The following is a 21,508-nucleotide window of genomic DNA, read 5'->3' as shown; positions in this document are numbered from 1 at the left end:
CTATCTGTCTGTCTTTCTTCATCTTCGTTCTTCATAGATTATGGTGTTCTTAGCTCATCAAATGCACAGACAAACCACCTTTCTTTCTCTCTGCCTCCTCTTCTTTCCTTCTCCCTTTTCCTTCTCCACTCCTCTCTCCTTCTCCTCGTTTATTCTCCTCTTTCCTTCTCTCCTTCTCCTCCCCACTTATTCTCCTCTCTCTTTTTCTCCAGTAGTGTGTAAAAGGTTCCAAATGTATATGTGTGTAAACGTCTCTGTCACAGCTCGGTTCACACAGAGCCAGCGGCGGGGGTGGGTTGGTGGGGTACAGAAGTAGTGTGTTATTAAGGTGGTGGGCGAGCAATGGCTGAGGCAGGCGGCGACACAATAATGGAACTTGGCTGCTCTCCCTCGCCCCGCCTGGTCGCTTGCTCGCTCCCTCAACCCGTCCAATCCCCAAACCTGCCTCAACCCGTCCAATCCCCATCCTCCCTCAACCCGTCCAATCCCCAAACCTGCCTCAACCTGTCCAATCCCCCCCCTGCCTCAACCCGTCCAATCCCCACCCTCCGTCAACCCGTCCAATCCCCACCCGCCCTCAACACGTCCAACCCCATCGTCCCTCAACCCGTCCAACCCCCGTCCAACCCATCCAGTCCACGCCCTCCCTCCCCTCCCTCTTTGTACAAATCTTTTGAATTCCTGTCACACAGAGCCCTGCAGACTCTAGATGTTATATCTTTATCATCATCGTAGCGGGTGGAGTTTTTAAAGGCAAACCACACCAACGACGTAACTCACCCCACAGACACAGAATTGTGTTGAACTTGATTGATGCATCCGGATTCCTGCATGTATTTTCTCCTGTGCACTTGTATCTTTCCCCACACAAAATAAAACTTGATCAACAGAATATTTCTCAATATACCAAGCTCTTTTATGATACTGATCCTGATAGGTAATGGGAAAGGACATTTCCTTTAGATGAATCTGAGGTGATTTATTGTTGAGAAGGTGTGCAACATTCCCAAAACTGAAAGAGTTGGATTGTGATTTACCACATTTCTTCCTGCCAGAAGCTCCCCATTCTTTTGCCTCGATGAGGACCCTCCGTCTTCAGAGCCCAGGCAGTCCGCACCAGTGCCTGTTTATTTTAGATCACCATGCGGGGGAGGGACAGCTTATTGTTCTTTTCAGGCCCTAACATCAACACCTGCTATTCTGGTATTCTGGTTCCCATCAAGACTAAGCCCTATCCATCCATCCAGGCTGGTGCCTTTGAAGGACAGAGGCACCGAAATGATGCCCCAGAAACAGAGGGCCAGGTCAGGTTACTCCTCAGAGCAATGTCCCCTGGTGGGTAATGGTAGGTCCAGTCAGTACACTGCATAATTCAGGGGCATTAAAAGAAATGGAATGAACAAGAATCCAGAAATGCGAGAACAAACAGGTGGGCTCAGGGTGGATTAAATGAGATATTGTTTCAATCTCAGCCAACCACATCAGCGGCATGGCTACTGTAATGTTATCTGTAAAACACATTTCATTTTTCTGACAAAACACAATGGCTACAAACCTGGCAAAGTTTTGTGTTTGGAAAAAGGGGGGGTTTGAAGTTTGTTAATGAGTTACCTACAGCAACTGGCTATTAAGAAATATTATCTTACATTTTATGAGGTACTTTTAGTATGTAGCACATAAAAAAAGAGTCAGTTGTGAGTCTTTGACGTTGTTTTTCCATCTATTAAGTTCCTGGCCACCCACATTTCTTAAGTCATTTGGGAGCTCAGTGATCAAGCTTTTATACACCCCACTCATCATCATCAGCAAGTTAGAAATCCCAAATCACAAAAAAATCCTAAACCACCCAGGATTAGCTAATTCTATTCTGGTCTCGTTCAGCAAGGAAAGAGAAGTCATTAAGCAGGATTCAACACAGTGCCTCTTGCCCTGCATTTTCAGAAAAGGGTTGACGGTAGCGATTCTTCATAGCTGACAGTTGTCATGCCGATCAGAGGACCGCTGGTTCGTCAACGGACAGAGGAGGAGGCCAATCTGTAATGTAACACTACAGTCCCATTTCCTCCATTGTTTGAAGCAGAACCGGTCACTGAGGGGCAGCTGGGGATTTTCCTCACTATCGTCTTCTCCAGAAGACGCTGACACTTGACCACTGTGCTTTCATTTTTTGCACAAGTATTAAAATTTGATTTGATAGGTCCAGTGTCACTTGTTACTGACTCACTAAACAACAACCTCACATTTGTTTTCTTGGCTATAAACGTTGCAAACTTTCTCTCCCACTGCCAACATGATACGCAGGCTATATTGACATTGTGCTCTGTAACGGATGGCTTTCAAAAAACTAGCAACTTTAATACAAAATTCTAAATATACTAAGTAAAAATAATAAAGCACAACTACACGGAAAAGCTACTCAATTACAGCAACAACCGCATTTGTAAATTATTACCTGGACCCATATTCACAATGGTGTGAACATAAATCTAACCAGCACCTAACCAGGTGGACCAGCTTCAACCATCTACAGTGGAAACCAAGGCTGTCCCCTGTCAATCTCAACGCCAGCCTTACAATCTCAATCTCTTGCTGCAATAGCTACCTAGTCGCACATTAACTTGTCAACCTTCTCTCATTGGATTAGCGTTAGCATGCATCTCCAGTGTGCTGAGTCCTCAGCTGGCCTTTATAAGGGCATCCAGAGCCTTTGATCCCGGGTCGTCTGTTAGGACGCGACCGGTTATACCCTAATGCCCTCCAGCCTGTAAGCTGCTATCCAGCTAGCTCTGCCCGCCATCCTGCACTAACTAACACTTCCCCCGGAGCCATGTCTTTTCCTCATTCATCAGGATTTACTCTAGTCTGTCTGCAGAGACCAAGTCTGGGTTCACAGAGCATGGACTGAGAGCACGCAGACACACACACACACACACACAGGAACACGTTACACAGGAGTCTGGGATTCTTTCAAGGAAGGATGAATGGAAGACAAGATATCGGGGAAGAAACCCAGTGCCGTTGGCACACGACCAAGAGCAGTGTGCGGGCAGATTGAGGAGTTGGGTCCAGGGCGGGACCATTAACCAGATGTTTCCACAGTCAACTCACAATGGGAGGTACTGTGAGGGAAAGAGAGAGGGTCAGAGGACAGAGGGAAAGAAGCAGGGAAAGGTATAGAAACTCGCCCCCCTCCAGTGCTAACCGGCCTTTCACTCTTTCCTCGTGTCTTTCAACTATGAAGCCGATTCATCCCTCATGCTACTGGCACAGGGGTGCTGAGGAAATGTGTTGAGACACTGTGAGAGAGGGAGGATGGATTTTAGTGTATTCACTGAGTAAAAAAAGAAAAAGAAATTACATATATATATCTAAAAAAAGTGAGTACATGGTCGAACAAAGAAATTTGAGGGCACGTGTTCAGCGTCATATCCAGAGGTTGTCTTTGGGAAATAGACGTATGAGTGCTGCCAGCATTGCTGCAGAGGTTGAAAGGGTGGGAGGTCAGCCTGTCAGTGCTCAGGCCATACGCCGCACACTGCATCAAATTGGTCTGCATGGCTGTTGTCCTAGAAGGAAGCCTCTTCTAAAGATGATGCACAAGAAAGCCTGCAAACAGTTTGCTGAAGACAAGCAGACTAAGAACATGGATTACTGGAACCATGTCCTGTGGTCTGATGAGACCAAGATAAACATATTTGGTTCAGATGGTGTCAAGCGTGTGTGGCGGCAACCAGGTGAGGAGTACAAAGACAAGTGTGTCTTGTTTACAGTCAAGCATGGTGGTGGGAGTGTCATGGTCTGGGGCTGTATGAGTGCTGCCAGCACTGGGGAGCTACAGTTCATTGAGGGAACCATGAATGCCAACATGTACTGTGACATACTGAAGCAGAGCATTTCGGAGACTGGGCCACAGGGCAGTACTCCAACATTATAACGACCCACACACCTCCAAGACGACCCCTGCCTTGCTAAAGAAGCTGAGGGTAAAGATGATGGACTGGCCAAGCATGTCTTCAGACCTAAACCCTATTGAGCATCTGTGGGGCATCCTCAAACGGAAGGTGGAGGAGCGCAAGGTCTCTAACATCCACCAGCTCTGTGATGTCATCATGGAGGAGTGGAAGAGGACTCCAGTAGCAACCCGTGAAGCTCTGGTGAACTCCACGGCCAAGAGGGTTAAGGGATAATAATAATTGACACTTTGGGCGCAATTTGGACATTTTCCCTTAAGGGTGTACTCACTTTTGTTGCCAGCTATTTAGACATTAATGGCTATGTGTTGTGTTATTTTGAGGGGACAGCAAATTTACACTGTTATACAAGCTGTACACTCACTACTTACATTGTAGCAAAGTGTCATTTCTTCCGTGTTGTCACATGAAAAGATAAAATCAAATATTTACAAAAATGTGAGGGGTGTACTCACTTTTGTGAGATACTGTATATAAACACACACATTTACAGTATGTACTGTATATGGAATATATAGTAACTTTGGGGGAGGTTTTGCCTATGGTTCCTATGAGAAAGGATTTGAAATTACAAAATGGGTTTAGAACAGTAGAGTTGTGAACCACATGTCATTGAGACTGGTTGTCCCTGTCTGAGGGTTGCTGAGTCATCGTAGGCCGATCTACGCCGGGTTGCTAAACCTCTGATTGAATACAGAGAACAACTCAGTGCCTTTCCTGCATTTTAAGAGAACAATCCTCGGTTTCTTTGATTCGGACGTTCAGGCATTTCACAGCATTACCTCAACCGCCATACCACTTTTCTGGGGACAAAGTGATGATGACTTTATTGGCGTTCAAACTCCAGGTTGTTGATTAGAGCCGTTTTTCGTCCATCCACAAGTGCTCCATTACTCACCTCACTGCTTTGATTGGCTAAGTCTGGCCAGCCGGGCAGGCGGCGTTTGTCGACTGTTTCCAGGTTATTTTTAAATGGGCGGTATGGCGGGGGGGTAGGGGGCCTAGAACCCTGAAGATACTCACGGCTGGACCGTCAGCGGCTATGTTCTGTGACTGGAACCACAGCCAGTAGAGCCCATCCTCCAGAGGACTGTCGGACAGCAGACATTCTCGAGTAGCGTTCGAGGGGGAAAGAGAAAGTGTAACGCGCTGTCTGGAGGGCAGGCTCACTGGGCCAGCCGCCACGGAGAGATCCAGGGGACACACAGGGGGCGGAATGGCCCGGAGGAGAGGGGAGAGGAGTTATCCATCTATCAAAATAACCATAACGCGTTTCAGTCCAAGGGACTGTTTGTGTCGACTGCGGATTCTGTCACACTATTTCACTTTGGCAGGTCATTGCTGAGAGCTGACGACAGGAATGATTTCTTAATGTGAATGGGTAGACTGGGTTCTTCCCATGTTTGAATGCAGGTTTATCCACTAACCCCAGAACTGATGCCGCAGGGGCCCTGTGTCACTGTTATCAATCATCCATCGGCCTTAAAACCTATACATCCTGTAAACATTACACCATATAACATCTATGCCTCTGCTAAATGGTACTGCTGGTGCCACGGCATAGAGCCTATACTTTCCTTATAGGGCGTATATTTAAACAATAATGGTTGGGCTGTGATATATGGCCCTATTGCTATTCTAAACAGAACCCAATACAATTAGAAGAGTTAAAAGTCAGCTTCCTTGTTATACCTGTGACTTGCAGACATCATATGAGGTGCCAAGGTGTTGTGACATCGTAGGCCGTGCTATACCAAGATGTTGTGACATCATAGGACTTGCTATACTACGGTGTTGTGACATCATAGGATGTGTTTTACTATGGTGTCGTGACATCATAGGATGTGCTATACTACAGTTTTGTGACATCAAAGGACATGCTATTGTGACATTTTTGTCTGATATTTTAGACCAGGGCCTGGTTTCAGTCAGGGTAATCTGACTAATACATCTGTTCTGTTTTTAACTAAGTACCTGAGAACTCATTTCATCCTTGTCCACAGGACAGAGTACTGACGGATAATGTTGTATGTGTACTCTTGTCCTACAAGTCATAAAAGCAACATAACTCAGTATAGACAGTGCAGACCAATCTCCAACTGTGTGATGACACCGGCCAGTTTTCCATTCGACACACATCCCACAGACACTTCTTTGCTCCCCTTTCTCATCTCTTGCCGTTCTGATATTGGATTTCCACCCTTCCCAGATTAAAATCACTCCACAGGTTCTTTATATTAGAAAAAGATGCTGCCTTCAGCGTTCTGTGATCTGGGGGGTTCACTTAAGCCGTCAATGCTCGCTGACTTCTGACCTAGGAAGCACTCCCCATGCCCTTCCTCATCCCTTCCGTAGCAGCGTCTGCTAGAGTGGCCGACACGTCGCGGCCGTAACTCAATCACAGCTTATAGCTATTCCGCTGAATTGCTTGCAGATGTGAGCAACATTAAACGGCTTCCTGCATTTTCCTGGGGGCAGTACATTTAGCACCAGAACTTTCTCTTCCCTCTCTCTCACACTCCCCTCTTTCGTTTATAGAAAAAAAAGGAAGCAAGAGAGAAAAGAAGCTGTTTTTGGCAGAGATATAGTAAGACATCATGCTGGTGCAACTGACTCTAGTCTTCTCTGTTTCTCTGATTCTTGCTCTCACCATGGCTTGATGGACAATTCAGCTCCTCCAGACAGAGATTTGGGGCTGACAGGGAAAAATGAAGAATTATGGCCTCGTTTTGGGCTTATTTCCCGTGTCGTGCTAGCGTTGATTAACCCGTTTGTTGTTGAAGCGTCTGACAGCAGAACTCTGTCTCCTCTTTGTAATTTTATCAGATGCAACAAATCAGGCCCTCACCCCACATCGAACTCCAAAATACCATTAACGGTCGTTTCTTCGGCAGAATATAATTTGACATCTTAATCTTCATCTATGGACCAGATAGTGAATCAATCAATGCTCTGCAGGCGTTTTTTCATCCTTTTCTCCCTCAGGTCCTTGGGTTACAGACAGCTGAAAGAGCGATTTATTATCAGATCCAACGTAAACCACGGCTGATGCTTTGAGTTCTTCTCTCCATTGTAATTAATATAATACAATTTTATGAAGAAGGAAAACGCCGTAATTTTCAGAAAAATTTATCTGAAATTGCTCAAAACCAACGTCTCAGAATAAGCAGTAGATCATTGCGTTACTACCAACCATTCGTAGTGCTTATTTCCAAATGCCAACCAGTACTAGCATATCATGTAACTTTCCTTTAACATTGTAACCATATATGCAACGCTACACTGCCAGACCCCCCCCCCACACACACACATACACACGCACACACACACACACACACACACACAGCCCTCTATCCCCCACCAGTCAATCTTGTTAAACAGTCACTGACTTTGCGTCTTCCACAATCATCTGTCTGGTCTCTGCGTGTTTCCTGAATGCAAATGAGTGTTTTCTCCTGCAGTGTGCTTATTACCACACACTGGTTACACACATAGAGGACACAGACCTTCTCTCTGAGCAGGACAATGCCTCACCAATATTCCAGTCACTAACCTGAGTCAGGGAGCTGAACCTGTGCAATCTACAGGCTCTCAATGACATCCGCTATTAATCTCTTTCATTTCTGAGAGACAAGTCATGTTGAGAATTGTTTCAATTTCACTCCGCTTTCATGTATGAAAGACAATATCCCCCCTGGAACAGCAATAAAAAACAAACACTCTCCTGGGGTTTGTAAGCTAAGACTGAAAAGATCATTCAGAAACGTTGTGCTAAATAGAACGCTGTATTTTGTTGATTATGTCCATGTAATATGTCCATGTACGTCCCACGTCCCACAGTCGTTTCTTATGGCTGACCGATGTGCTGGCAATATGACAAACTGAGGTGTAAAAGGAAGATATCAGATGATCAATACGGGGGCGATACTCTGGGGATTTTGATGATGATAAAGATCAAGAGAAAGAAGATGAGGATGAGGAAGATGATGAAGGTGTCGCTGGTGCAGACGAGGGCGCGGTCAAGGGTGAGTCTGTCGAAATGAACAGGACCATCTTTTCCCTCGTCTCTTCTCTCTTCACTATTCCTCCCATCCAATCAGTCAACAAGCATCCCGCCATGCCTGGCAGACATTCAATCTGGACAAAAGCATTGGGAAATCACACGTCAGTGGAACTCATGGTGGATGACTTTAATATCCGCGACAGTGGCCAGAGAGGCGACACGCCGGAATCACTCACGGGTCAACGAAGCCTCGGGCGACTAAAGCAATACGACGCCGTGTCGCAGAATGGAAAGCGTTCTACGTGCAACCTTTCAGTCGGAGTAGCGTTTAATTTAACCCTCCGGACAGTCATCACTCCACGCGATAAGGAAAAGGTTGGAGCGTGAAGTGTCTAACCCCATCGCCGTGCCTCGACTGACTTTGGAGGCTCCCTCCCTCTCACCTCTCCCCTCTCATCCAGGAGAAAGAAACAGCTGGAGAGAATAAAGGGGAGAAATCCCTGGCTGGCTGTCAGGTTAACTGCCTCCGTCATAAAAAGGTGATGATGGATAAAACAGACCTATCTACCAGTGATTTCCCACTGCAGGTTTCCACAGTCAACCAGGCAGGGGATGTGTTTCACAGAGAAAGATGTCCGGCAGCGTTTGTCAGCTTCATCTTAACTGTCAAAAATGACACTTTACCAAAACATAGAGGTTCTTGAAGAAGGATAGAGCTGTTTTTTGTCCAGACAATAGCTCATATACATGCGGAAAACACTACAGTTGACTCCTACCGCAGCAACTCAAAAGACACAACCATGCAATGGAGAGGAACAGGAGTCATTACATCAGTAGATATGTTGGTACCGGGGCGTGTTGGAGTCTTGGCGTGTTGGCAGAGGTGGTTCAGTCAATCTAACCAGAAGCATATTGCGTCTGCAGGAACAGGCGACCAACCTGCGATTCTTTATGAAGCTCTCAATACAGTTCAGCAGGAAAGACTGCGAACTGTCTCATTCAGCATCTGAAAGGATTCCATTCCCTTTTTAGGGAAGAACTTTCCAGGAGTGATACGTTCTAAATGAAAAGCTCAAGTGAAATGTGAGTCTGTGAGTGCCTCCTCGAATCATCTCAGGGCGGCTCTCAAATAACCGAGGTAAGGTTGTAAAAACATGGGGTTGGGGGACTCTATCAAACACACACAAACGTGCACACGCCTACACCCACGCGAGCATGCACCTCATTTCCTGTAACAACGGGCTGTTCTGTGTGCAAAAGGCAGAAAATGGAGAATTTTCCTACAAAGGCCTATAAAGAAGAGACTCGGTCCAGTCCAGAGTCCTGGAGAATAAGCTGGTTTTGAATGGCTAGCTTTGCCAAGACTTTCTAAACAACCGGATCAATTTGAAATATAATATTCTTTCTACGTAAACTTGGAAGCAAAATGGTTGTTCTTCTGAGACAAGCAATTCTTAATACATTAAGGGCTGCATCTGCCGTCCCCCCAACATCTCAATGAGGTGAACCATAACTCAAAGTTCAGTGTCCACCTATCAGAACTCTGTAGTACTCTGACATTATACATTATTATTCAGTAGTACTATGACATTATGTTAGACCTCTGTAGTACTTTAAAATTACACTTGTACATTCTAGTATTCTGACATTACATGTTGGTACTCTGTAGTACTTTCACATTATGTTGGTACTCTGTAGCGTTCTGACATTATATGTTAGTAGTCTGTAGTACTCTAACATCATGTTAGTACTCTGTGATGCTCATACATTACATGTTAGTACTCTGTAGTAATCTGTAGTACATTACATTAGTACTCTCTAATACTCTGACATTATACATTAGTACTTTGTAGTACTCTGACATTACATTAGTACTCACAGATGTAGTAGTATTCTCTGCCTGGTCTGAACTCGAAGCCCAGGGAGAAGGGGGTGAAGAGCTGGAACTTTTCAGAGAACTTGAGCGGTCCGTTTGGGGAGTGGGGCCTGTTACACTCCCAGCGTTTGAAACCCTTTGCCGTGTGGTCACAGGTACTGTAGCCATCGTAGTTGACCATGTAGAGGACGTAGCGCTCCATGCGTTCCTCCGGTACCGTGTCTTCGTAGTGGGGACAGAAGACGTCCAGGTAGTCGTTAATACACACGTCAATGTGGTAGTCTCCACGGTGGAACCTGATCAGACAGAAGACCGAGAAGAGATTGTCAGCGTCTACGGCTTCAGTTGGGATGAGCAGTTAATCGGTGACAGGCGCACACAAAGAGCCTCAGGAAGTTCTGTAGCTAATTTTCTTTTAGGGTGAAAACGTTAACGTGTATTTGGCTGCTTTTTTTTCAACCAGAAAGCACATTACTAAGAAAAACATGAAAATGTTTTGCTCTCGACAGTAACACAGATTGATTGTAGACGTTTAAAAGTAGCAGTATTCATGGTCCTGTTCAGATTTATGCACTCTAACTTGCCCTGGTCACAGAAGTCAACATAACAAAATTAGCACATTCCCATCCACGCTACTTCAGATCAACAAGACCACTGAAGACTACTGAAATATCGCAAAACACACACAGCAACCCTGTTAACATTCTTTCTGTTGTACATTGATGAATTTGTTTAGATATTACAAACTGAGAGCAGGTTGCATCACTCTACATTCTTTAGGCACCCCAGAGAGGTTTCACAAGTACCCTTTCTTAACATTTGGCTGGAGTTAACTAGAAGGACTGCCTATAAATCCATCCGAGCCACACATATTTACCCTCACCCATTCTCCCCAGTTTGAAGGATCCCACACTGAAGAATCCAGCTTGGACAAAATACTTCTCTTTGGGATGCCAGAAAGTTTCATAAAAAATATTTACTTTTTAAAAGACTAGAAAATACTCTGAGGCTTCAAGGTTCCACAGTTCAAATGATTGGGAAGAAGTAAGATAAAAATAAGTCAGTAAACGCCATAGTTTTCCCCCATACGCAGGCACGCACAGACTGTGACACACACTGTGAAACACACACGGGTCAGAATTCCTCTTTGATTTGTCCACGAATGACTGGCAGTCTGACCTGCATGCCACTGACTAGACCTTAAAATCCTACAAAGAAAGCAATTAGACTGTGCGCCTCGAGTTCTGTGGTTGGTCCCAGGCCAGCTGACTTTAACCTTAGGTCGCTAACCCCTACTTAGAGGCTGGAAAGCACGTTTCATTGTCTTTCCAGCCTTTGATGTGTGGGCTTTTAATTGGGAATCAGTCTTTGGTTAGAGTGAGACCTGACAAAAGTTGGACTCAACTTTTAATTTAAGCATACACAGTACACTCTGCCATCCCTTGGTTCTACATTTTATCCCCTAGCTCTCATCGCTCTTCCCCTCCACTGAACTCCCCCCCCCCCACCCTCCCCCCCACCCTCTCTATCTGCTGTCTGACTAGAGAGTTGGCTCCACAGCAAAGTAAGGAGACTGCTGATGATGAAGCTACGATGATAAAGCAGAAGCGTCTCGGCAGATTTACTTCTTTATCAGACATCTCTCCAGGTGGCTAGAAGGTCTACATGACCAATGAAAACCAGCCGCTAGGAACTCAGGCAAGCCCAGCTACAGTTAAGTAGACTTGAGGTTGGATTGGGCATTTGGGAGAGGAATGGTTGATAGGTGGTAAAGTTGCTGACTAAATGGAACTTAAATGCAAACCACGTTAAGGCATGTTGGCTGTAAGATAAAAGGCTGGTCTGACCAGCAATCAAGTCGTTACCAGTCTCTACTCAAAGACATGTGCCTGAATGAAACCGGGAAAAGAACTGTGTCTTCGAGCAACAGGAAAACTACGGAATGTACATATTCATTCTCATATTCATTCTCAGTGAATACACAACCTTGGCGCCAACCATAATAGCGAAACCTCATGGTACAGAAGCCATGCGTATCTTCTCAATGCTCAGCTCATTCTTCACCTAAACTGGCTCATTCTTCACCTAAACTGTAGGTGTTTGCTTTCACTTAACTAGCTGCTGTGAGATCTGTGAGATCCAGTGCAATAAAGACGGTCAGGGCTACATTAATAATCCCACTCTGATGATGATGACACACTTACAGCTGTTTCACTAGTCGTCGGTTTTTGAGGGGCAGACAGAGGGGGAGAATAGACTTTGATAGTCCCTCTGTCTTTGTGCAGTATCACATACTATTCTGTAAGCTTTCAATAACACAATGCTAATAAGGGAGACTGGGCTAGCTTTGGGACTTTGTGACCAACGCCATCTGGTTTGCGTGTTTGTGTGTTGTACATGACACATACGCATGTGTGTGTGTGTGTGTGTGTGACTGTGTGATGCTTATGCTAGCGTCACACGCCGTTTTCCTGTGTTTACTCATTCAGAATAAATAGCTTAGTAAGAGTTTACCTCTCAGGCATTCAGCATCTTATGTGCAACATCTCATTTAAAACATGTCACAGCAACTCGCAGGTAGGGCAATACATCTCCCCTGGCTTAAATGTCACTGACTTAATAATCACATCCGCTCCCTCTCAGACTGCTGGGCTTCTCCGCTCCGTGGGTTTGTTTGCGAGTATGCGCATCATGGCTTCCCTACAACTCCCCAGAGAGGATCAACTGCCTCACCCCTTTTCATGGTTCTGCTGTAGCGAGAGCAGTCAGGACTGATGATGAACCAGAGGAGGTTTGAGCGATAAGACCAGCACGCACATCCGAACACACACACACACACAGAGAGATGACAGTTAATAAGAAGCTGCGACACTAGGACCGAAGGGAAAGGGGCCAAAATCTGCAGATATAGGGTAAAACAGAGTGAAAACCAGACGCTATGAGATGAGAGAGATTAAAAGAGAGACAGAAAGAGAGACAGATGTAGAAAGAAAGAGAGAATGAGTGCAACATAAAGAGAGATAGACAGTGAGATTGGAAAGAAAGAGATATATCAAGAGAGGGAATAAAATTGTGCTGACAGCACCCCTTCACCAGACCAGGCAGATATGGACTAGTTCCAATAATAGATGTGCACTAATTCCAATAACAGATATGGACTAGTTCCAATAACATAACCGGCTAGTTTGATATTTGTACCTCTGTACGCCAGGGAGGAACACATCTGACTAAAACAAAATGTTTATTCATTGTATTAATGTCTCGGGGCTTATCAATAGCAGACCCGACTGACCGTGGGTTTCTCTAAACAACGACCTGAGTACTAATTCGCCAAGGAAACAAGGAAGAGGTCGCCACATGTATTCAAACACCGCCAACCTCTTGCATTTTGAGCTGCACGTCAAGACGACTGCGTAACGGAGGCGTCGTAATACGGCCTGCGTTGTCAGTGTGAAAGGTCCAGGACGCCCCGGTGTGTAGCCGAGGTCAGCGGGGCCGGCATGCGTACGGCGCCGACACACGCAGAGACAGAAACGCCGCGGGAACGGCTGCCCCTTAAAAAGGGCACAGGGAGGCCCTGACGTATCACGCCCAGTGGATTGGACGGAGCAGGAGCGTGAGAGCCCCCGAGCCCCGGCGCGCACGCTCTCACACAAACGCGCGCGCGTACGGACAAACACACAAACAAAGGCTCGTGCAGCAGCCCTGACACTTTCTTCCCCCGGACCTTTACAAGTACACATTTCCCCTTTGACATCCAGCACGTCTAACAACGGGCAGGAAACGTTTCCAGTCTGCTGAGTGGAGTCCTTGATGCCCTGGTAATTAAAAACTGCCAGTGGATGGCAGGCTAATTGTCAAACCATGATAATTACATATCTTTATTATGCTACAGCTGTTCCCAGAGAGCTTCAGGTCACAACACAGTGATGGGGAAGAAACAGCCTCATAATCACCCCGGGTCGCTGTGTGTGAGTGTGGGCGTGTGTGAGCAAGCGTGTTTTTAAAGGTTTTTAAACCTTTTATTACCAGCTGATTACAAAGTTCAAATGTATTCTCGGCAGGGCCCGAAAACTACCGCCGCTACTTCCTGCAAACACGCACTCTGAGAGCAGGGAGAGCTGGAACCTAAAAACACACAATCTGAGAGCAGGGAGAGCTGGAACCTACAAACACACTCTGAGAACAGGGAGAGCTGGAACCTACAAACACACTCTGAGAACAGGGAGAGCTGGAACCTACAAACACACACTGAGAGCAGGGAGAGCTGGAACCTACAAACACACTCTGAGAGCAGGGAGAGCTGGAACCTACAAACACACACTCAAAAAGCAGGGAGAGCTGGAACCTACAAACACACACTGTGCATGCAGAGTAAGGTACCGTTCTACAGCAGTCCCTGATTGGCTTGTTTCCATTTCAATTACACAGTCCAGTGACATCGCACGCACACACACACACCAACACGCACACACACAATGAACTCCCATCAGCCTCCACTCAAGAGCTCTGCTCCAGCCGTCGGAGAGATAGAGTAAGGACAGACAGAGGGAGAGAAAGAGAGAGAGAGAGAAACAAAGGATGCAGAAGGTAGGAGTGAGAGAAAGAAAGTCAATCCCCTTTTACGACAAAAGGAAGGTATTTGATTGAAAAGGAAATCATACAGTGTAAAGGACAGAGAACGCGCGTGTGCGTGCGTGTGTGTGTGAGAGAGACTATACCACCTGTGTAATGAAAAGGGAAAATAGCTTTTCATTACAGACCCCCACAAACACCCAACCCCTCCCCCCACCCCCCCAAGAAGCAGCTCTGTCATCTGCTGTTACAGGACCGATAAAAACAACAGTCTAAGAAAAAAAAGAGAGGGAGGGGGAAAGTGGGAGAGGGGAAGAGAGGAGACAAGAGCAATGAAAAGACAAATAGAGGAAGGAGGCAACGGGGGGGGAGGGAGGGAGGGAGTGATAGGGAATGGGAGGGAGACGGCTTGTTGATTTCAATCCACACTGGCTGTATCTAGCCATGGGGCAGCTGAACTCTCTCTGACCCAGCCACCACATACAAACCAGGCAGCAGCCATTAGAGCAGTCGGCTAATTACACACGTGTGCTTTTAGTTGGAAAACTGGTTCGGAGATTGAAGGACGGAGTGAAAGGGAGGGCAAAAAGGCAACAGGGCATAACGGATGTGTGAATTCACCTCAGAATCCACGTGGGGGGTTACTGTCTGCTAACTGCCCATCTACCCCACCTGACTACAGCGCCAAGCGGGTGGTTAGGAAGTGACGCGTCGATGTTGACCCCAGCGGGACAAACGCCTGAGACGGGCCTGATCTGGGTTGATCATTCTGAAAAAAGGACGGGTTGCCAGTGTGGAAAGGACAAAACGGATTCGGCAGAACGGATGTCACGGTTGATAGTATTACCCACAGAGGCCACAAGGCTTTGGATGTAACTTAGAGAGATATAACAAAGAATGAGGCCTCATTCCCTGGACGAGAGGAATAAGTTGAGAACACGACACAAGTTGAGAAGTAGGCAGAGGCAGTCCGAAATTCCCCCAGCGCTGTAACAAAACCTTCCCCAGGGCTGCCCTGTCAGTCAGATGTGATGTCCCTTCCCCAAGGCTGCCCTGTCAGTCAGATGTGATGTCCCTTCCCCAAGGCTGCCCTGTCAGTCAGATGTGATGTCCCTTCCCCAAGGCTGCCCTGTCAGTCAGATGTGATGTCCCTTCCCCAAGGCTGCCCTGTCAGTCAGATGTGATGTCCCTTCCCCAGTCCTCCTCTGTCAGTCAGATGTGATGTCCCTTCCCCAAGGCTGCCCTGTCAGTCAGATGTGATGTCCCTTCCCCAGTCCTCCTCTGTCAGTCAGATGTGATGTCCCTTCCCCAGTCCTCCACTGTCAGTCAGATGTGATGTCCCTTCCCCAGTCCTCCACTGTCAGTCAGATGTGATGTCCCTTCCCCAAGCCTCCCCTGTTGGTCAGATGTGATGTCCCTTCCCCAAGCCTCCCCTGTCAGTCAGATGTGATGTCCCAGGAACATGATAGGGCCATTTATGATGTGAGTGACAGCTACGCTCCCCTCTGTCTAACTGGCTTATTGGTTTACAGGGAGAGAAGGGACCTGGCATATAGGGTTACAGTATTACCTGCGCCAGGGCTGTTTTACATGCATCCACGTACACACACACACACACATTTACTGTTGACATGTGTTCCTCATTTAGAGAGGGTACTTCTGAATCACAGCAGGTGGTCTGCCTTGTATAATATACTGGACATATAGAAAGCCTGATGGTGAATTATTTGTATCCCTCTGTTTCTCACTCTCTTTCTTTCGGTCTGTCTCTCTCTTTGCCTTCTTCTCTCTGTCTCGTTCTCCATTCCGGTGGGAAATCTGGGACTGATCAGTTATCTCATGGAGGGGATGGACTGTCAGGGAAGATAGATATTTATGTAGCGAAGGAAGCTTTAAGAGACTCAGTATTTTCCTGAGTAAAGCTCATCGTCTGAATCGACAACAGTAAAACACTGGTGTGTTTCTGTGTGTGTGTGTGTGTGTGTGTGTGTGTGTGTGTGTCTGAGCATGTGTGTTTGAAAGGCTTTCTTTATATCCTGGACGATCACCAAGGAAGTGGTTAAAAAATGTCACCCCCTCCCAACATCCTGTCATCGACGCTTTCCACGTTTCCTCTTGAATCATCGCCTTGACTGTCCTGTCCCATTGTAAATACTTTCGACAGACTGTGTGTGTGTGTGTGTGTGTGTGTGTGCGTGTGTGTGTGCCCAGTTGAATCTCTGGCTGGTGTTGATTCATATCGTTGTGACTCGTGTCACAAACTCCCGTACATCAAATGTAATTGTTTTCTGATGACAAGCAGCTTGGCAGTTCTCTACTCTGTTTCTCTGCTCAACGTTGTGAGAGAAGGATGGACAGATAGAGGACAGAGAGGTAGAGAGAAAAAGACTAGAAAGAGGAGTATGAAGGCAAAAAAGAGTGGGGAAGAGAGAAATGGAGAGAGTAGAAGAGAGACAAGAAAGAAGTGGCGGAGAGAGAAAAAGGAACGTAAAAGTATTCAACTTTCTGCTTTATAATCTGAAAAAGCCTTTTTCCCTGTGAAAGCCTTATGAATTCCGGTATTACATCAGTAATTCCATTTCCAGGAGAACGTTTGTAATCCTAATCTATCTACTTTCAGCCCGTGTCTAACCCCTTCATATCAAAAAGAAATAAATGCATTCAAGTGAAAAGTTGTGGGCGGGGGAATTTACATGCATTTTTAGTGGGGGGCGGGGAATGTTTCGAGAGCAAATCAAGGTGAAAAACTATGAATAGCCTGTGGCTCACCCCTACCATAAGATGTCACATTCAGTGCTGCCAATAAAGCAACATTCATGCTAGATTTACCTAGTAATAAGATCCCCAAGAGACTTGTTGGTAAAAGAGTCAGACACTTGTTAAGGCTAACCTGGTGAATTTGGTTCTCGGTCTCCGTGGGTGGCGCTCTGAAACTGCGGCTTGAGTGTGAACCCATCACTGCGCTACTGCCTCACCTCTCTTTGCTTCTCGGCCTGCCCACGCCGCATCCAAAACGCTTAACACTGACTGACAGAAAGAAGCTTCCTAGCAGCTGAAATTAGCCTGCTTTTTTTCTAATCACGGATAATTCCAGAACTTACACGACGCCCTTTGTTCACCCTGATATTTCCTGAAGCTCATCACTCTCCCGAATACTCTGGGGTGTGTCGTAACTGAGCAGTGATGGGAATGTCAGGGAAATTGTTCAGTCCACGGTTGCTCAACTTGAAAGAATGTTTTATGAAATCAAACTGGATAATAACTATCTTAAGCAGCTTGCCTGCTTGCCACTATAACTCTCCAACTCAAATTGGCCCATTTGCTCTCTGTCACCTGCTTTTATAGTAAGCCTTGAAGCTTTGCAACAAACTGTCAAAAAGGAAGACCAGAATCGATGTGCCTCACTAAAACATATGGTTTGCCCTGAAAAAAGTTATTTTTACCAATAGTTGCTCTTTAAGGAAATGCTGGACACACGGTGCCTCACAGTGGGGTATTGGACGCCGTCAGCAGGGTCTGTTGTTGTCCAAATATCCTGGGACTACTGGAACTTTCATACTGTGTGTGTATGTGTTTTTGTGTGAGTGTATTGGTGCCTTGACACAGTGTATTTAACATGTGTTTGTTCAACTGTAAACTCCTCCCGATGCATCCATCCGAGTGAAGACTGTTTTAATAAGACTGAAGTGGAACAATCTAATGGTCTCCAAGTGGCAACGGCATCATCAGCTATGAGACACATACACAAGTCACCCTCTGTCAGCTGGGCTGCATAGCTGACCCAAGCAGATGTGTTTACATGTGCTGTACATGACTGGCGATGGGGACAAACATTTCCACGTCGATTTCTATCTAAACTCAGGGAAGTAGAAAATCACAGCATGTTCCCTTTCAGCGCCGCTTCCTAATAAGCATGCATAAACATCTACTGTTGCATAACCACGGCAGGGAAAAAAGTTTGTGGTAATTCATCTTGCGGCAAAAGTATACCGAGATTTAATAAAAGCTTTGAACCGTTTTTAGACCAATCCAGGATTTACACATATGATGGTGTATTTGGCTTTATAAAGAGGATTGTCCCGGTTTAAATCATCCCAGCTCTGGACAGATTACTGACACTATAAACATTTCAAATCATCCCTGCTCTGGACAGATTACTGACACTGTAAACATTTCAAATCATCCCAGCTCTGGCCAGATTACTGTCACTGTAAACATTTCAAATCATCCCAGCTCTGGCCAGATTACTGTCACTGTAAACATTTCAAATCATCCCAACTCTAGACAGATTACTGACAATGTAAACATTTCAAATGACCTCAGCTCCGGACAGATTACTGACACTGTAAACATTTCAAATGACCTCAGCTCTGGACAGATTACTGACAATGTAAACATTTCAAATAATCTCAGCTATGGACAGATTACTGACACTGTAAACATTTCAAATCATCTCAGCTATGGACAGATTACTGACACTGTAAACATTTCAAATCATCTCAGCTATGGACAGATTACTGACACTGTAAACATTTCAAATCATCTCAGCTATGGACAGATTACTGAAATTTCAAATCATCACTTCCTTCTCACTCTCTCTGCTTGATTCATCCCCACCTCTCTCTTCCAGTCAGGCCTGTATCCCACCTGCTTGGAGTCAGCCCACTCTTTCTGATTCAATTGTTTATTTATTCATATCCCAACTCTCTCTCTTTCATTCTCTGTCCTCTGTCTGTCATTTTGACACCTCATTCCACTTAGCATCTATGTGGCGCACGTGCACAACCACCCACAGTGAACAGCACACAGGGATCAGCCCACAGTGAACAGCACACAGGGAACAGCCCAAAGTGAACAGCACACAGGGATCAGCCCACAGTGAACAGCACACAGGGATCAGCCCACAGTGAACAGCACACAGGGAACAGCCCAAAGTGAACAGCACAAAGGGAACAGCCCAAAGTGAACAGCACAAAGGGATCAGCCCACAGTGAAGAGCACACAGGGAACAGCCCAAAGTGATCAGCACACAGGGAACAGCCCAAAGTGAACAGCACACAGGGATCAGCCCACAGTGAACAGCACACAGGGAACAGCCCAAAGTGAACAGCACAAAGGGATCAGCCCACAGTGAACAGCACACAGGGAACAGCCCAAAGTGAACAGCACAAAGGGATCAGCCCACAGTGAACAGCACACAGGGAACAGCCCACAGTGAACAGCACACAGGGATCAGCCCATAGTGAACAGCACACAGGGATCAGCCCACAGTGAACAGCACACAGGGATCAGCCCATAGTGAACAGCCCACAGTGAACAGCACACAGGGAACAGCCCACAGTGAACAGCACACAGGGATCAGCCCATAGTGAACAGCACACAGGGAACAGCCCACAGTGAACAGCACACAGGGAACAGCCCAAAGTGAACAGCACAAAGGGATCAGCCCATAGTGAACAGCACACACTGAACTATTGAAAGTGAACAGCCCACAGTGATGAGCCCACCGTAAACAGCCTACAGGCTCCACTCCCTCCCCTTCCATTCTCTACTAACACCTCCTTTCTGCCAGAACTATTCTCCCTGACTCCCCTCCCTCCGAAGACCTCACACTCCAATTGGAGAGAGGAAGGTAAAAGAAAGGCTGAAGAGAGAGAGAATGAAGGTTCCAAGTGATTCTGAGTGAGTGGATGGGAGAGAGACGGGGAAGGGGATAGAAAGAGGAAACAGACTGAGAGAGAGAGACAGAGACAGACAGGCAGAGACAAAGAAACAGACTGAGAGAGAGAGACAGAGACAGACAGACAGAGACAAAGAAACAGACTGAGAGAGAGAGACAGACAGAGACAAAGAAACAGACTGAGAGAGAGAGACAGACAGAGACAAAGAAACAGACTGAGAGAGAGAGACAGAGACAGACAGACAGAGACAAAGAAACAGACTGAGAGAGAGACAGAGACAAAGACAGACAGACAGAGACAAAGAAACAGACTGAGAGAGAGAGACAGACAGAGACAGACAGAGAGACAGGGACAGAGACAGACAGACAGAGACAGACAGACAGAGAAAGACAGAGACAAGTAAATCTCAGCAGAGATGTGATTCCAGTCAGTTCACTGATCATTACCTGAACAGAACAGAGTGATAACTAACTGAACACATACACACACATTCACACACAAACACACACTGACCTTCAGAACAGGTTGCCATGGAGCTGTGGCGGCATGTTATAATGTCACCACTTTCATAAAACCTAACCCCTTTCATAGTTCACAAACCACCGTGATGCAGTGGTGTGTGTGTCTGTGTGTGTGTGTGTCTGTGTGTGTGACGGTTGTTAGATGCCTCTGCAGCCAATATTCCGCTTGAAGACATAGCCGGGGCAAAAACAAATGTGAGCCGTTCTTCTGCGGGGGAATAACAGTGTCAGTTAGTGTGTGTTTACGGCCGAGGCCATATCACTGATTTAAAGCTAACAATCTCTGGCTGCGGCCTGTACATCCAGCTCCTCAGGATGGCACAAGGCTCCCTCCAAAGGTTGTCATTTAGCAACCACTTACGCTCCACACAACTGCTCCCACACCACACCAGAGGGAAAAGGTATGGCAGCGAAGCCGCTGGAAGACGAACAGCAGGTGAAACCCCGCAGGTGAAACAGGAACAATGCGCTAAAGGCTAAACCCACAGATGAACACTTAGAAGACTGTCACCGCACCTCATGACAATTCCACCAGCCCAGAAACACAGGCAGAGATCATGTCCCGGCATCTGTTAAGAGTTCAAGAGCAGTGTGTGTTAAAAGCAGATGGTGATTTAGAGATGATGGAAAGGCTCCGTAACAGTAGCACTGGTCCCCATGCACAGGACAGCCATCTGGTAATGAACCACTATGTCTCTTCTCAAGATGTCTCATCTGCGTGCGTGCGTGCGTGCGTGCGTGCGTGCGAGTGTATGTACAACCTCCACCGAGAGGCACAGCGAGTTAACGCATATATGTTGGAGAGCAGCGTCTGCTCGAGACAGCTGTGGAACACCCACCCTATATGGGGAGGGCATGTATAAAGAGAAAGCGTATGGAAA

General features: G+C 46.4%; 1 protein-coding gene across 2 annotated transcripts in view; it reads right to left on the bottom strand.

The window, feature by feature from the left end:
- Positions 1 to 21,508, bottom strand: part of efna5b (ephrin-A5b) — a 92,255-nt gene that overhangs the window by 7,832 nt on the left and 62,915 nt on the right. For both annotated transcript variants that reach the window (XM_029124799.2, XM_010892483.4), the window contains exon 2: positions 9,854 to 10,146. In XM_029124799.2, the coding sequence (XP_028980632.1) occupies positions 9,854 to 10,146 (293 nt within the window). The remainder of the gene's footprint in view (positions 1 to 9,853; positions 10,147 to 21,508) is intronic.

This window comes from Esox lucius, chromosome 13 (genome assembly GCF_011004845.1).
Source record: "Esox lucius isolate fEsoLuc1 chromosome 13, fEsoLuc1.pri, whole genome shotgun sequence".
Classification (NCBI taxonomy): domain Eukaryota; kingdom Metazoa; phylum Chordata; class Actinopteri; order Esociformes; family Esocidae; genus Esox; species Esox lucius.
Note: the sequence above shows the minus strand (reverse complement) of the source record. Positions and strands in the feature narration are given on the sequence as shown.